Below are 16,496 nucleotides of genomic sequence, written 5' to 3'. Positions count from 1 at the left end.
TTGATTGATTGATTGATTGATTGATTGATTGATTGATTGATTGATTGATTGATTGATTGATTGATTGATTGATTGGAGTGATATTGTTTTTTATTATTTGTATTATTTGAATCATTGCTTTAACATTTATTTCTCTTATTTAACTATTTATTTATCTGTTATTTTCTTGTATTAATCTGATCTTGTTAACGCTACCTTATTCTTAAATTTGCTTTCCACTATTTCTTATTTTTTTAATTATACTGTATTGATTTTATTTTATTTTTAAGTATTTTATTTATAATCATGTCTTGAATCATTTTATTGCTGTTGTTTTCTTTCTCTCTGTTATTCTGTGAAGCACTTTGGGCTGCATGTTTTTATGTTTGAAATGTTCTATATAAATAAAGTTGATGTATTGATGTATTGATGTATTGATGTATTGATTGATTGTTTGTGAATAAACTTTGTGCAAACTTGCTTTCCTAGTCATACTGCCTTTGTGTAACTTAACTGAGGTTTATTGCAGCGTATATGAGGTTGAATCGCATAAAACCATAGACTGTAAATAAAAAAGGTATAAAAAAACGCGTGGACGCTTTTCATTTGCTAGGAGCTTTGTCGTTTTCGTTGCGATAAAAACTACATATCCCATGATGCATTCCGCTTCCTCATTTTGAGCACATGACTCGCGGTACCCCTGTGAGCCGCAGCAATAATAAACACTGTAGCATCGTCCTGCCCTGTGTCAGCTAGCTCGTATTTCCAGGAGCTTTCTTTGGGGTCGGTTGTGTTAAGTTCATTCTGAAATGAAATCCCAGTGTTTAGTTGTAGCCCTGTTCTGGGGCGCCACCGTGATGGCTGGGAAATACTCCCGTGAACAGAATGAGCAGAAGTCGAGTGGCAGTGATGGGCAGACGGTGGAGTTCAGGATAGCTAAGCTAAACCAAGTGTGGGAGAAGGCTAAAAGGGTAAGTGTTGATTTTATACAGTCTATGGTGTTGATACCATGAGACAAACCCATTATGCTCAACATGAAGCGACAAGAAAGAGCTGCACAACCTCACCAACACAACTAATGATAATGTTAATTAAGAATAGTCTATCTAGCTATCAGTGAGTGAATGGTAGTGACAGATTTAGGATCAAGACTCTTGCTACTGTGAATTGTTTGTGTCCAAGTGTTTAAGTGTACACTGGGAAAAAATGAGTGTACTTAAAGTGTTCTGAGTAATAATGCCTTGACAAGTTAAATAACTAACCAGATGCCCCTGCAGTCCCCAGTGGTCATGGTGGGATCAGTACAAGTCCATCATTATTTATCAATCACTTAAAAAAGGATACAATGCTTTTCACTACCCTACCTTCACTAAATGTTTCCCAAACTTTTCAGCCTGCGACCCCAAAAATATATGTGCCAAAGACTCGCGACCCCCACTGTTCCTCAAAGTGATTTAATGTAGCTTCATTTTATAAACTTTATTTATCCAGGAAATGCTCATTGAGATTAAAAAGCTCTTTTCTAAGAGAGTCCTAGCCAAGATGGCCAAGAAGCAGCACAGTTACAGAGTCACAAATAGACAATACACAAATAGCAGACACATCCAACACCTACACAACAAATACCTCCAGAAAACAGCATGAGTAACATTTAAAAAAAACATGCATCAGCCTCCAAGTAACTTAAGGACAGCTTAAAAGCATTCAAAGTTATCAGACCACAAAGTTTCAGATCCTATTGTAAGGCACTCCAGGTCGAGGGAGCAGCAAATCTGAAGGCCTTTTTTCCAAGTTCAGTCCTGACCCTCAGAACACATAGTAATAAAAGACCCTGAGACCGAAGATTATGAGATCCTGAGTTATTTTGTGCAATGTAGGTGAGGAAGTAAGAGGGAAGTAGACCTAAGATGCACTTATAGATTAAAAGATGCCAATGTTTTTGCCTGCGTGATGACAGGGAAGACCATCCTGCTCTCGAGTACAGCACGCAGTGAGGAGTCATAGTTTTAAAATTGCTGGTCTGCAGAAAAGTAGCCTACCAATATGAGCATGTCTGTGTTTCATGTACCGTTATGAATTAACCTGCTGCTACTGATGTTTTTGATAATTAACTGTTCACTAACCCTAAACTTAGGAGTCATCTGGCAAAAAGAAAGGCAGAAAACTCATTACATTTTATATTTTCAAGGTTTTATTTCAGGTTCAGCAACTATTTATGTTGATATTTTTTATTATAATGAGTAAAATTTACTTTTTTTAAATAATAAAAAAAAGACATTCTGGAAGACATCTCAAGACCCCCCATTTGACACACTTTGGGAACCCCTGCCCTAGTTGACCAGTCACAAGCACGTCCCTGCCCTGTTTTTCAGACAAGTGCTGGCTATGAACTTAAAATCTGCTATCATGAACAAAAGCTTATTAGAGCTGAACTTTAAACTGTCAAGTAAATAGAAATGAAAAAGACTTTCAGCTGTACATTTGTTTGTCCTGTTATTCAGTTCCCCCGTACTTTGCAGCGTTCCTCATTACTTACCCCTCTCAGGTAACATGTTTTCTGATTTCTGATGTTTTAATAGATGGAGTTGTCTCCAGTGCGACAAGCAGAGCTGCCACAGTGACCTGAAGATTCAGGAAAAGATGAACTGCAGTGGAAAAAGCTCAAGGTTGAAGGGCTGGATGAAAATGGAGAGAAAGAGGCCCAACTCAGACGTAACTTTAATGGTGAGACATTATTGCAGCTTTAATCCACATTAAGTGACTAGTCGGAAGGGAAACCCCTCTCAGGCAGAGGACAGGAGACAGTTTCTGACACATTTGATTTTATTGTTCTGAGAACATAAATTAAATGTATGGATTTCACTCTCAACATCACTTGGGTCATATTTCCCAGATGACCCAATGATTATTTTAGCGTACAAGACCAACCGTAGACATCTTCACGGCAGACATTGTTTTCATATTCTACTAAAATGTTTATTATGATTTTAAACTAGCCTCACTCAGCTTCAAAGTAACATCAGTAGTTAAAAAGTGACACTGATGAGCGGTAAAAAGTTGGAGATGGAGCTGAATCAGCTGCTGTAATAACAGTTTACTAGAGCAGAATAATTAACTTCTCCAGAGCAAAGTCCAACTCTCTTCTTCAGCTGCGAAGCTTGTTTCAGTCTCCTCAACTTATTCACAGAAGCTGTTTCATCAGACAGGCCACTCACTTTGACCACTCAAACCTCTGGCTCAATGATGAATACAAATACAGCATGTATCAGTCACTTGAGATGACCTTGGTATCAAAGTGTTTCCTTTTATGACAGCCTCAGTTGTAACTTTTAACAGGCTCATCTATTATGAATCGCTGCAGAAGTGTAAAAAGTGCACACATTATTTTACACAGTGATCCTGGCCAAGTATGGAATGGATGGAAAAAGAGACACTAGACCGCTGGAGAGCAACCACCTGAAGGACCATGACACAAAAGAGGGGGACATATTTGAGGATCCCAGGCTGGATAAACTCTGGAACAAGGTGTGTATGTCTGCAAACCATAATAGATAGATAGATAGATAGATAGATAGATAGATAGATAGATAGATAGATAGATAGATAGATAGATAGATAGATAGATAGATAGATAGATAGATAGATAGATAGATAGATTTTTACATTTTCGAGCTGTAGGCCATAATTATCAAAATTAAATAAAAAAAAAAACACTTGAAATGTTTTCATTTGCATGCAGTGAGCCTAGAAAATACCACATTTGTACTGTCTTCAACAACTGAAAAGCTCAGGTGTACCCAATGTTTTGCAAGGACACTAGCATTTAGGGGTAAAGTAATAGTGATGTCACCCAGCTGCGCACAAAGTCAATGAATCCAGCGTTCATTTGGAACAGTAACGGGGAATAACTCTTTGATGTTACCTAAACAAGCACTGCACATCTCTTAATGCAAAATAGGTCTGTTGCTCTCTAATTGCTGCTGTTTCTCCACTAGGCCGAGAGCTCAGGGAAGTTCTCTAATGAGGAGTTGATGAGCCTGAAAAGGGAATTCCATCATCACAAGGACAAGATCCATGAGTACACCATCCTTATGGATACTGTCAGCAGGGCAGAAGGTGAGCTGCTTGAATCACTCCTAGAGATTTTGCACCACCTCCACTTAGTTTTATTGGCATTCTTTTGAGGCCAAGCTTATGTGCCTTACGGCCAAATTCCACCAGATTCCAGTCCGTCTCCGATCCATCACAGCACTGGATCTGATAGGTTACTATTCTAGTCAATGTGTTAACTTCCACTGGATCCACTCCGTTGCGTTCCAACTGCGTAGCTGATCTGGCAGGTCGGAACGCAACGGATCAGATACGCAAGACTTCCATTTCCGGAGAACGGCACATCAATTAGCACAGAGCAGATCTAGTGGGACAGGAAGTCAGGCACCAAAACAAAATTAAAACATCCGGTTGATTTTCAGAATAAAACACTCTGTGTTATCGTTAGATCGTTTTTAACTTAACTATGGCAACAAAATGTCATTTTGAACGGAGGCAGGCCTGGAGTCATCAAGTCAAAGGTTTTCAGAGGACCATAAAGACAACATGGATGAGGAGAGGAGGATAATCCTTTATTCAGTGATTATCGTGGGAAAACCTTGGTCACATGACTCCAGCTGTCCGATGGTCCTACTCTGTGCTGCGATCCAAAAAAATGCAACCGGTTGATGTTGACGGATGAGAGAGCACGGAGCCGGACCACAGCGGATCAGAGACGGACCGGACACGGATCTGGTGGAAGTCCCGTGTTAAACCCCTGCTCTCCTCTTTACATAGAGTTTTAGTCCCTTGTTTGCTTCCAAGGTTATAATGTACAAACTCTAATAAAACTTTCTGTGAAATAAAGCTAGATTTATGCTTTCTAGCTGCCCTGATGGCTTCAAGTTAGAAACAGTGAATCAAAACACCTTTTCACCCTTTTTTCACATCATCAATTTTGTAGTTGCTCATGTAGGTCATACAACAAAGTAGCAACAAAGCATGATGAGTATCTACCTCCCAGTTTGTTCACTTTTGTGTTATGAAGGTACCATAATTCCCATGTTATCACCCACAGCTCTGTGCTACATCAGTGCTTGTCACAGTTCTAAGAAGAGCTCACAGGCCCTACTGCCTCTGAATGATGCTGGGAGGACAGGCTTGTTTCCTTTGGCAGTGTCTGATACATAGCAGCTGTTTATCACCAGGACTCTTTTGTTAGAGTTATTTTTCTGCAGGTGTTATGTAATTTAAGGTATTGAGCCAATGAAGGCAGGGATAGTTTTATACTAAGCAAATATACACGTTGTGATCACTGTAAATTTTCATACCATGGTATATCATAACACTGGTACACAACTGCCACCCTGATAGGCAAACTGTGTTGTTTCAAGGGGTTTGAAGAAGCAGATAGGCCATTAAGGAATCTCATTTAAACATAATGTGATACATCCCTTAACAAAAACGCCAGAGGAAATCTCATCAAAACTACCCAGACAACTTCTACTTTTCTTTGTCTATTTTGTTTCTTTAATAACTTTCTTCATCATTTTCCTTTCTTGGACTTTATTTTGTCCCGTCTCTTCCTCTCCTCCACATCTTTTTTTACGATTTGTGCTCATCAACAGAAGTACACAAGAACGTAATCTCCCCCCTGGACGGTGATGTCAAAGAGCATGTGCTGCACAAGAAGCACAAAGACCTGAAACAGAAAATGAGAGACCTCAACCAGGGCTTTGAGCGCCTCCGTAAGCTCAGCCACGAGGGATTCACTGAAGACAGTGGTGAGAGAGAACACACACTAACACACACTCACAAACAGAACTGGAATTATTTTTGTCTTTGGATTATTCTCAGTAGCTCTGGGTTTAGCAAAACATCTAATTCACTTTACTTGATCCTGCTATGCTAGTAGGTTTATTTATTTCAATTTTTTAGGACATCAAAGGCAATTTAAATATTGATGCAGAAGCAATCCCTGAACCAGTTGGCTATCATTTAACAGAGATTACGTTTCTAGGAATGTAAACCAGCTTCCAAGGCCCAAAGAATAGTCAGGCTTAAGGCTGCTTTTAAAGCATCCTGGGCTTTAATAACACCTCAGCCGTGCTAATGGCTGATCACCTCAATGCTGAGCCACATCAATGCAGTAGTTATTGGTAAAGGAGCCCCAACCAAGTATTGAGTGTTTAAATGAACATACCTTTCAGAGGTTGGACATTTCTTTATATCAAATTATTTTTGATTGATCTTGGTAAATAATCTAATAACTTGAGATACTGGATTTCTGATTTTCATGAGCTGTAATTCGTTATCACCAAAATTAAAACATAAAAAAAGCTTTCAATGTTTCCCTTCACGTGTAATGAATACAGAATATCTGAAATTTTATCTTTGTGAATTAAACCACAAAATAAAAAAATAAAAAATTACGATTTTTCTTAATACATGATCTGCACCTGTATTCAATATTTAGCAAAATAAAGAGGGAGTTAAAGTTTCATGATGTGGAGATTTTTCTTTCGACAAACACATTAAGAAGGCAAGTCATTCTACAAATGAACTCTTGACAAGGCTCATGTTAATTAGAAACCATTCCAGGAGACCACTTCATGAAGCAGACTGAGAGAATACCAAGAGTGTGCAAAGCTGTCATGAAGGAGAAAGTGGTCTACTTTACAGAATCTAAAATATAAAACATATTCTGTTTTGTTTAACGCTTTTATGTTCATTAAATAATTCCATATATGTTCTTTCATAGTTTTGATGTCTTTGGTATTAATATACAGTGTTAACAATAATTAAAATAAATACAAACCCTTGAATGAGAAGGTGTTTCCAAACTTTTGACTGGTAGTGTAAATAAATTCACATTGATCGAGACTCCCTGCCGTGACCGTGTCCTGCATGCCCCCCCCCCTGCTCCCCGCATTCCCTGTCTCTCTTCGGCTGTCCTATCATAAAGGCACAGCAGATCCCCAAAAATATAACTTTAAAAAAAACAACAAAATGGTGTTTTTGCCCTCTGTTGTAAAATGTTTGGGCTTATCTCATTCCTAATGCACCAAAACTGTTATAATTTTTGAAAATGTTCAAAAGCTTCAACTTTTTCCATGTCAATGTCAAATGAATGGTTGGAAACATAAAAGTCTTTAAAGAATTCAAAGCATTTTCAATATTTGTACTTTCTAATCGTTACTTAACTGAGAGCAAACATTAATCTTCCTCTCAGATTATTATGTGTGCTCTTTTTTTCCATTATGGTGCTTTCAGACGAGTAAACTGCAGGGAGTCTGAGAGCTTTCTCTGCAAAGAAGCTTATTTATTCCTCCTTACTCTTCTGCTTTCTCTCTCTTTATTCCCCTCTGGGTTGTTTTTCTTTGTGCTAAACAGTTTTTATCTCCGTCCTTTGTTAAGAAAATGTCTGCTGGTACCTTAAGCTCAGTTTTGTTCTCTTAAATAACAAGCCACGAGGGTAGCTTGTTGTCAGCTGCTGTTACTTTTGCTCTTTAAACTATCTAACTATCTAAACTAAATATCATGGGATGTTTATTTATATCTTTCTTTGATGGTTCCCCTTATAGAGTTTCAGGAACCCCGTGTGATTGAACTCTGGGAGGCTGCCAAGAGAGCTAACCTGAGTGAAGATGAGCTGGACTCTCTCAAGGTAGCATTTATGACCATAACCATCTTCTTGTTTTGTCAGGGCTCTGTTGATACTTTTAGAGTAAAACTGTGGGGAAAAAAATGCAATCAAGTGCTCCTATGGCTATAGTTGCATCAACTTCTGCTGTGTACTTTTTGCCTCTGAAGCCATGAGCACACACTATTAAGCTAATGTTTTATGCATAACACATTTGAAATCTTAAAGTGTTCCACCTTCCTGTCTCTCGTGGTGCTTCACTCGATGTCCAATGAGCAGAGAATAACTAAAAACAACTCATGTTAAGTTTCTTAAAAACATATTAGGCTTAAAGATCAAATATAGGAATGGAAAATTGAAGCTAAAACTATCATTGTGGCACTTCTAGTTGAGATGGTTTGGGATGAGTTGGACCACAAAGTGAAGGCTAAGCAGCTAACAAGTTCTCAGCAACTCTGAGAACTCCTTGAAGACTTTTGTAAAACCATTCCAGTCTCACCTCATGAAGCTAATTGAGAGAAGGCCAAGAGAGTACAAAACCGTCATCAAAACAAAAGATGGCTACTTTGAAGAACATAAAACATATTCTGGTTTGTTTGCCACTTTATTTACTACATGATTTAATATGTGTTCCTTTACAGTTGTGATGTCCTCCATGTTAATCTACAATGTAAAAAATAATAGAACTATTGAATATAACGGTGTGTCCACTTTTGACTGGTGCTGTAATTCATCATCTCCTTGTGCAACTTTGCATGCAACTAATAGTAAACTGAACCCCCTCTGCTGCCCTTCTTTTCTGCTTTCCCTGTGCACTTAGGAGGAGCTGCATCACTTTGAGACCAAAGTGGAGAAGCACAGCCATTACAAGGAGCAGCTGGAGCTTTCCCATCAGAAGCTGCGACACGTGGAGGCTTTGGGAGACAAGGAGCATATCAAGAGGAATCAGGAAAAATACAATACAATTGCTGAGAAGACCAGGGAGATGGGCTACAAGGTAAAGGAGGATTGATTGGTTGATTGAGCGGTCATGCATATATTGCTTTAGGAAATCTGCTGCAAAACGCCTGTTTGGAGTTGTGAGTGCCTATTCCATCTAGTGTCAATATTTTTACTGACGAATGACTGTAGCCCTTTTGAGTTTATATCTCAGCACAGTATTTATTGTTTCCTCATCACCTGTGACTTTTTAAAGTGGCTAACAGTAGGATTGGATAAGTGCTTTGCTAAAAGACAATATCACTACATTGTTTTGCTTAGACTTCCAACCCAGGGACATACTTGCGTTGCAGTTATAATATTAAAACAATAAAAATGATGTTCATTAATACAGAGCAAAGTATGTTTTTAATTACATGTTCAGTGTATAGACTATAAACGGCATTATGCATTACTTTTTATGCTTTGTAAAGGCCCCTGCTAACCCAAATCAACAAAATTCTAACTATATGTTAACTATTATATAGCTAAAAACATTAGAATTGAACTTAATTACATTTTTGAAATATTCTCAGCCACTTTTTTGATAATGTTCTAACGCTAGATTAAAGAAGGCGGGGTTATCTTGGATATTTATTACGACACAAAATATCTAACCAATCATAAAGAAAACACCAAGTCACGCTCACACATGTTCAACAAAACTGCTCTGTTTAAATACCACAGTATAATATGTTGAGTTGTAAATTTTTTAAGTTGCTTTACACCTGATCTGTGAAATAATTTGTGTTCCAGGTAACTCATCCCTTTTGTTTTGTTTGATTTCAGATGAAGAAACATATGCAGGACCTGTCCAACAAGATCTCTCGCGATGGACTCGAGCACAATGAGCTCTGAGAGGTTTTGAATCTTTGTCATCGTGTAAGTGAAGGTTGAATGAACTGAAGTGATTCCCTCTACATCCACACACAATGTGGGCTTTGTCCCGCCATTCCTCTTCATCAACTTAAAACATTGTTTTTCACTTATTGATACTTATTTGTAAAGGAGTAACTGAGTGTATGAAAAATGTGGGGTGTTTTTTTACAAAATACAAAACAGTATTGCAATATGTTGTGCTTACTGAGGTAGCAGATTTTCAGTCAGGGTACAGATAACTGGATGAAGGTAGAATGCAACATTTACATCAGGAAAAAAAACCTGTAATTTGCTAAATGAGCTGTTAAGAAATATCTCCTAGACCACACACAACTGACTTCATTGGTTAACAATACTGTAATATTTCATCGCCAGTTTGGACATTTTTTAAAACGATGTTTGATCACAAAGCATCTGAACCTTTCTGATCGTGAGGGGACCATTTTTAAAATTATCTCTGATCTGTTATGGCCATGAAAAGCAAATAATAGTAAACCAGATAGTCTCATTAAGCAAGTAGTTCCTACCTTAGCCTCATAAAATAATGTGATTTTACTTATTTTTCCTAATAATGATGAAATGTGTAGTTCTTTGAAGACCTAGAAACGAGTAAATGGAACCCAGATACCCAAAAATGTAAAATCAATCTTTAATATTTTGTTAGATGATGGTGCCAACATACATATTTTTTTAGATTCTTGTGCCAAAAACTTACAAACAGTGATAGATGCTCATCATATATTGCTATCATTGATATAGTTGTCATAAGCAGTTCAATTTAACAAGAAAAATCAGCATATCCTTGTGCTGTTTTTCTCTTCTCTTTATCCATCAACATATTTTTGTTGATTGAACAGTTCCTCCTGATTATAACTACAAGATGGCGAGAAACTAGAACACACTATATGCTATTCCCTTTAGTAGCTATTTCCCTCTCAGAGAGTTAAAGCAGAGACATTGATTACTCTGATGATTAATGTTGCTGCCTGGCTGATTACTCAGTCGTGTCCTGCTTTGGCCACATGGGTCTAGATTAATCCAATTTGCTTGTTGAGATATAACTCCAAGCTGCTTATTTTAATCAAAGGCGTTTAAGCTCTGGTGTGGAATGATAGCCAAGCAATCTGGGACTCGTTTATAGCTGATTGTAACAAGTAAGTGTCATAAGTAGGGCTCGATCACATTTGTGAATAGTGATCTAATTCTGCTTTAACCCTGTGATCAGTCATTTCAACTTAAATAATAGCAGTTTATGACCTTTCATGAGGGAGGTAATGATGAATAGAACCACTGCTAAGAATTGGATGAAAGTCAGCTCAAAAGAAACATCATGTTAGCAAATAACAATTGCTCACTAAACAAAGCTGCTGTCTTTTTCTCGTCACCGATATGTCGTAATTCTTCATCCCAAATGTTCAAGCATTTAAAAAACAGTCAGATTATCCCTTTCTTTTTTTTTAACAAACTCAGCAGCCATATGGGCTTTGCAGCCAAAAACGTAACACTCCTGAGCTGAAAGTCATCAAGTTAAAAGCACAATTTGAGTACAAGCCAGTAAGAAATACAAACACTGTTACTTAGCACAAAGCAAAACCATGATGGCCGCCGTGAAGCTTACTCCAAGACATTTCATCTTTCATTCTTACAACTAGTGGAATGGATAGTTGGTGGGATTTTCTATACACTGGCTCAACTGTGGTGTTTTTCAGTGCATTGTTTATTGGCATGAAAAACAGCTTCATTTTAAGAGAGAGAGAGAGAGAGAGAGAGAAGAAGCCCTGGAAAATAGTTTGAAGTGCCATCCAGTCGGGTGTTGCAGAATCAGTTTGATGGCACACACTGTCTGCTCTCAGTCTGAGTCTGTCTGTCTTCCTTGCTCTTGAAGTGCTCAATCAAAACTCTCTTGAGCTGTCTCCATGGCAGTAATGTTGGGATGGGTGTATTTGATGGAGCCCACACCTTGATAGTAAAGGCAGGCAAACGAAGGTTATGGAGAAAGCTTTTGTTTTTCTTCCTTGCTCCATGTTTCCTCGACTTCAAATGCAAGAAGATAGATACAGTAACTTATCAGCCCCTGATCCTTCCATCAATGTTATGTGATGTAAAATGAATACAATTGCAGATATTTTTCTTTAATTTGTTAATTTATACACTGTGATTTTAATACATAATTCTACACTTTATTGCTGTGTGCCACTTTTTGCAATCTGGGTTGTTAGCCCCAAATATTGTGATAACTCTGAATCAGGCTTTGAAGCAGAACTTAAATCTGATGTAAGTGAGTAAAAAGCTTCTACCCATTCATTCAAGTGTGCTTAACTGAATCTACATAACATTAATTAGATTTTAAAAAATCCATTCACATCATTAAATGTAGCATACAGATACATGAAGCATAACCTACAGGATTATAAGAGGTAATAGAAGAGGCTGTAGCGCAATTCAAATTCTGATTGTGTTTTGTTAATCTGTCCTATTTCTTTATTTGTACAATTGTAAGAATCACTACACCAACTGGTGAAAAGTAAATGAAATAAACTCAATGAGGTACAGACGTGATTTTAAATATATATTTAAATCTCAAATGGCCTTTATAGTGGAGGGTAATTAAACAGCCTACAGAGCTGCAAAGATTGACCTCTGTTGGCACTGTGAGCACTGAAGACTGGTGCTGGGCTGCGCTCCTGCAGGTTCAGCTCTGTGTAGAGAGGCTCTCTGTTAGTTTTAGCTGGCAGAGGGCTAATGGGTATGTTAACGTAATTAACACTGCTGTTGCTATGGAGCCCAGTGTCCAGGGACACAGATGAAGAAGCCTCATGGGCAGACTGAAATATACCTAAAGGAAAAAAATCCAAAAGGTTAGCTGTTAAATGGTTTTCTGTCTGATCAGGAAAAAGTAAGCTGCTCTTAACAGGAAAGAACAAAGACAAATTACTTACATCTCAAAAAATGACATTCTTACCTAAGGCTGATGTTGGACAATGTATGCTTTGTGCCAGGGGCAGAGGAGGAGGGGCGGAGGGTGGACTTAGAGGGGGCGACCTCTTTAGACCTGGCAACATATCACCAGCATTCCCAATATCATGTTCTTCTATGACGAGGAGAGAAGATGCTGGGGACAAATATTTAATAGATCAGTGATTTATAGCAATGCCATCTAACCTGAGATAACAAGTCAGCTGTGTCACAAGGTCAGTGGTAAAAGCATTCAGCTAACATCTGAAGTAAAATTAGAGAAGTGTGAAAAGGGGGGTAACAGGGGGGTTTCCCTTTTAAAATCTAACTAAGATTAAAATATGTTAAAAACATAGACTGTAAAAAATATGGACGTAGTATCCGTGACGTCACCCATCTGTTTCTGAACGCTGTTTTGAAGCTAATCGGGAGCGGCAGCCATATTGCTTCTGTCGAGCCAGTGTGACATAAAGATGCAGGCTTTGAGCCTCCTAGCCAACAGCTGCAGTGTTCCTGCAGGCAGCTGACTTCCGGTACTTCCGGAGCCAGCCTCAAGCGGATCCTCAATGAACTGCAGCTTCTAACACTTCCGCATTGACTCATAGTTTTAGACCGGAGGTTGCCGCTTGGTTAAAAATGACCTTTTAATAGTGTTAACTTATGCATGAATATATGAACATCATTTTGGCATTGTATACAGTAGAGCTGCAGCTAATTCAACACCTCAGCTATTTGGTAGTTAACTTTTGGAACACCGCCGCGCTCATCAATGTCACTTCTTCATCACCGACCAATCAGAATCAAGCTTCTGAAATCAACTTTGTCAACAACAGTGGCGGAGGTCCGTGTGGTGGTCCGTACGGAGGAGAAAAGTTATCCCACTCGATTTTTCGAGGTACAATTTCTGACTTTAGAACTGCTACTACTGCTCTGTCATGATTTCTATGAATAGTTTTTTTTACAGTTGATGAAATGCCATTGAATGAAAGCATGTATGAAGTTTACAGAGCATTTTAAAACAGACCCAAGGGTCACGTCTTAGGGAAGCGGAAGTGCTGTGGGACAACTTTCCTAACCTCAGAACAGTAAACGTTGGTGAGAAGCGCTCTGAAATTGAGGTTGTGGGCGCTCCAAGCGCTACAAGCGTTGGAAGTGGACACAGCACCTACATTTTTTATGAATGTTCAAGTGCAATATTTGACACGGAATGTACTGACAGAAGTACAAAGTACTGCAAAATGGAAATACTCCATTAAATACCTCAAAACTACATGGTCAATGCTTAAAGAGTTGTACTTCCTTTACACACCTTTAGTATCTGCAGCAGATGACAAGCCTAACGGTATGTTGGCAATCTAGAAACAGATCACAAGAATGTTATCAGAAATATGTTTTCTTTAAGCATGTGGGAATTGGCTTAAAGAGCACATTTTTTATTAACAGCATAAACGTTTTCAATAAAAAAAAGTATGATGTGTTTCATAAGGTGGATTTCAATGCCAGTGGTCGCACACTTTGGCAGATAAAGCCAAATTTGCGCAAGAAGACTTGTAAAGCTCAAGAAATGTGTGAATTAATAGAAAACATGTTAGAAAAAGTCTGAGAAAAGGAAGCTAGACTGGACATACATAGTGACACAAAGCTCACAGGATTACTTGTTTCTTATGTTGGCTAAGCAGAAAAGGCAAGGAGGGGGGCCAAACCCCTTCAAGGGCTTTGAGTGCATTACAAACATTTTCTCAGGCTGAGGCAGAGTCTAGAGAGGGTAGACTGATTGATTGTAAAGTGTATGAAAATATTGCCCAACTGGTTCTTTTAACACTCACTACATTCAAGCAGTGAGTTGTTTCACTGCCATTTTTATTTTCATTGCTAAAATGTGGTTGCACTTTAATGGCTACATTTGGAAGCTCGTTTTATTGTTACACAAGACCAAGAACTGAAACAGGCATGTACATTCTTACCTGAGACACACATCTGCTCCTCACTGATCGCCACTGCTCTGGTGTAACGTAGTTGTCGAAATCCTGACTGCCCCGGTTCTGCAGACAAGAAAGCTCAATGAGGAGACAGAGTTTATAGATTTAAGATGGAACACTAAATTTACTGTCTGACAGGAAAACAGCATCGTATGAGATGGGATATTATGGAGAGGGGGATGTAAACAGCTGTAGACAGAGGCTCTTAAAGTGATTTAAAAGTAGAGGGAAGTAATGTCGAAGTGTAAGGGCATGATGTGAAGGACAAAGGGATAAAGAAAAAAGAATAGGATAACAAAAAATCTGACTGAGTTGAAATTGAATATTTTCTCTCACTCACAGTAGCTATTAACTCAGCAGGTTTTAGTTGCAGGGATATCTGTCACACAGTGTTTTAATAAACATAACTTGTGAAATGAGGTATTCATTTATAGCCAAACATTAATGATGTGTGGTTTTTATCACCACATCACACATTTAGATGATAAATGAGGAACGATGAATAAAGCCATTGATGCTCCTTACAATAGGAATCTATTCCACTAGTGTTCCTGCAGTTTTTATCACTGCTCATTAACTTACTCCCCTCCCTCTGCTTTCTCTCACCCTTCAGCATACACATGATGTAGAATGAGCACACACACTCCTACACAGGCTGTCAGAAATCGCAAGACATTTCCTGCTGCGATAATTATTTTCTCACTACATTTTTTTTCACTTTTTCACCACCCATCAGATAATTAATTACAAGATACACAAAGTAGGGAGGTCTCTTCTTTTGGGTTTACAGGTTTCAGATTAAACGCTAACCCCCAACCTCTTATTATTACAGTTGTTCATTTTTTGTGTGAGTTTATGGGTGATTGTCATGCCTCAGCGGATAGCACTGTCACCTCTCAGTGAGAAGGACCAGGCTTTGATTCATCCTCAGTTACTCTGTTGTATGAATCCTGCCACCACATTTCTCAGCTCGGTGGATTATAGACAGAAGTCTAAGTTGCAAAGGCATTGGACCAGGAAACTAAACAGTCTACAAGGAACAGATAGGATGCATCCTTCAATCACATTATAACACCTGATATAATGTTGTTTTTTTCATCTATCCTCTTGGTGGAGTGGAAATGTTTTTGATGTAGGTGAACCCCCTCCTTTTTTTTTGTTTTACCATTCCTTCTGCTTCTCTACTCCTGTATGTTGAGTGTGCTTTACTTCTTTTGGACACAGTGACAAGGGAAGAATAAGAGTACAGCAGACCCCGCAACTTGGAGCCCCATCTTGTTTGATTTTCTTGGTGAAAGAAATAGGTACTTGCTACGGGATCCAATAATTGACTCATCCATAATCCTGCCTCTTTTCGCACAATGAAGTATGGACACATTAAGTGCAGGGTGAGTGCTGACCAAGTGGCAACCTCCGGTCTCAAACTATGAAGCCCATGCAGAAGTGTTATAAACTGCAATTCATCAAGAATCTGTTTGAGGCTGGCTACAGAAACATCAGAAATCACATACACACCTATTCAAAAAAGACTATCTTTGCATCAGAAATAAACATGTTTACAGCCTGGTTCAAAAAATGGCTTAGCTCTACTTAACTAATTTCTCTATCGGCACACACTGTATGGGAGGTGAATTTTTTTCTAACCCAACGGCTCAGAAGATATGAAGATTTCGAGTTTTTGCCCAAATAAGGACATGACTGACTTGATTGACAGGCGGGAACACAGCTGTTGGCTAGGAGGCTCAAAGCGCCGCCTCTTTACGTCACACTAAGCATTTGTTCTTAATAACTTACCTGGTTAAATAAAGGTTAAATAAAATAAAATAAAAAAGTTTGGATGAGTTCAGCATTACCAATATGGCTGCCGCCGACGGTTGGATTCAAAACAACGCTCAGAAACAGATGGGTGATGTCGCGGGCACTACGTCCATTATTCATACAGTCTATGGTGCTGACTGACAGTGAATGTGTTGTCTTGTTGCTTGCCATATGCAAAGAATGTGTAGCTTCTTCCACTTCTGAGACTGTAACAGTTAATGACTTTCTTATCAAGG

At 38.5% G+C, this 16,496-nt stretch overlaps 2 protein-coding genes across 3 annotated transcripts in view; one reads left to right on the top strand and one right to left on the bottom strand.

Annotated features, from left to right (window-relative positions):
• Window positions 1-659: 659 nt before the first annotated feature.
• Window positions 660-12,060, top strand: lrpap1 (low density lipoprotein receptor-related protein associated protein 1). Its single transcript, XM_034687826.1, has 8 exons — window positions 660-950; window positions 2,559-2,703; window positions 3,374-3,504; window positions 3,975-4,095; window positions 5,637-5,792; window positions 7,593-7,675; window positions 8,472-8,648; window positions 9,419-12,060. The coding sequence occupies exons 3-8, from the start codon at window positions 3,394-3,396 to the stop codon at window positions 9,485-9,487; spliced, it is 717 nt and encodes a 238-aa protein (XP_034543717.1). The 5' UTR covers window positions 660-950; window positions 2,559-2,703; window positions 3,374-3,393; the 3' UTR covers window positions 9,488-12,060.
• Window positions 10,141-16,496, bottom strand: part of LOC117815856 (protein Dok-7-like) — a 20,491-nt gene continuing 14,135 nt past the window's right edge. The window contains exons 9-12 of one of the 2 annotated variants that reach the window (XM_034687824.1): window positions 14,428-14,505; window positions 13,773-13,818; window positions 12,471-12,620; window positions 10,141-12,344 (exon numbers count right to left, since the gene is read on the bottom strand). In XM_034687824.1, coding sequence (XP_034543715.1) covers window positions 12,100-12,344; window positions 12,471-12,620; window positions 13,773-13,818; window positions 14,428-14,505 — 519 coding nt within the window. In that variant the 3' untranslated portion in view covers window positions 10,141-12,099. The remainder of the gene's footprint in view (window positions 12,345-12,470; window positions 12,621-13,772; window positions 13,819-14,427; window positions 14,506-16,496) is intronic. The other variant, XM_034687825.1, reaches the window with a different exon arrangement.

Source organism: Notolabrus celidotus, chromosome 7 (assembly GCF_009762535.1).
Source record: "Notolabrus celidotus isolate fNotCel1 chromosome 7, fNotCel1.pri, whole genome shotgun sequence".
In the NCBI taxonomy this organism is placed as follows: domain Eukaryota; kingdom Metazoa; phylum Chordata; class Actinopteri; order Labriformes; family Labridae; genus Notolabrus; species Notolabrus celidotus.
This window is presented reverse-complemented; position numbering and strand designations above follow the sequence as displayed.

Excerpts from the sequence above, each read along its gene's own strand:
- lrpap1 (XM_034687826.1), top strand. The coding sequence starts at position 3,394 with ATGGATGGAAAAAGAGACACTAGACCGCTGGAGAGCAACCACCTGAAG. Across the intron at positions 3,505-3,974 it reads TGGATAAACTCTGGAACAAG|GCCGAGAGCTCAGGGAAGTT; the intron begins GTGTGTATGTCT and ends TTTCTCCACTAG. Across the intron at positions 5,793-7,592 it reads GGGATTCACTGAAGACAGTG|AGTTTCAGGAACCCCGTGTG; the intron begins GTGAGAGAGAAC and ends TTCCCCTTATAG.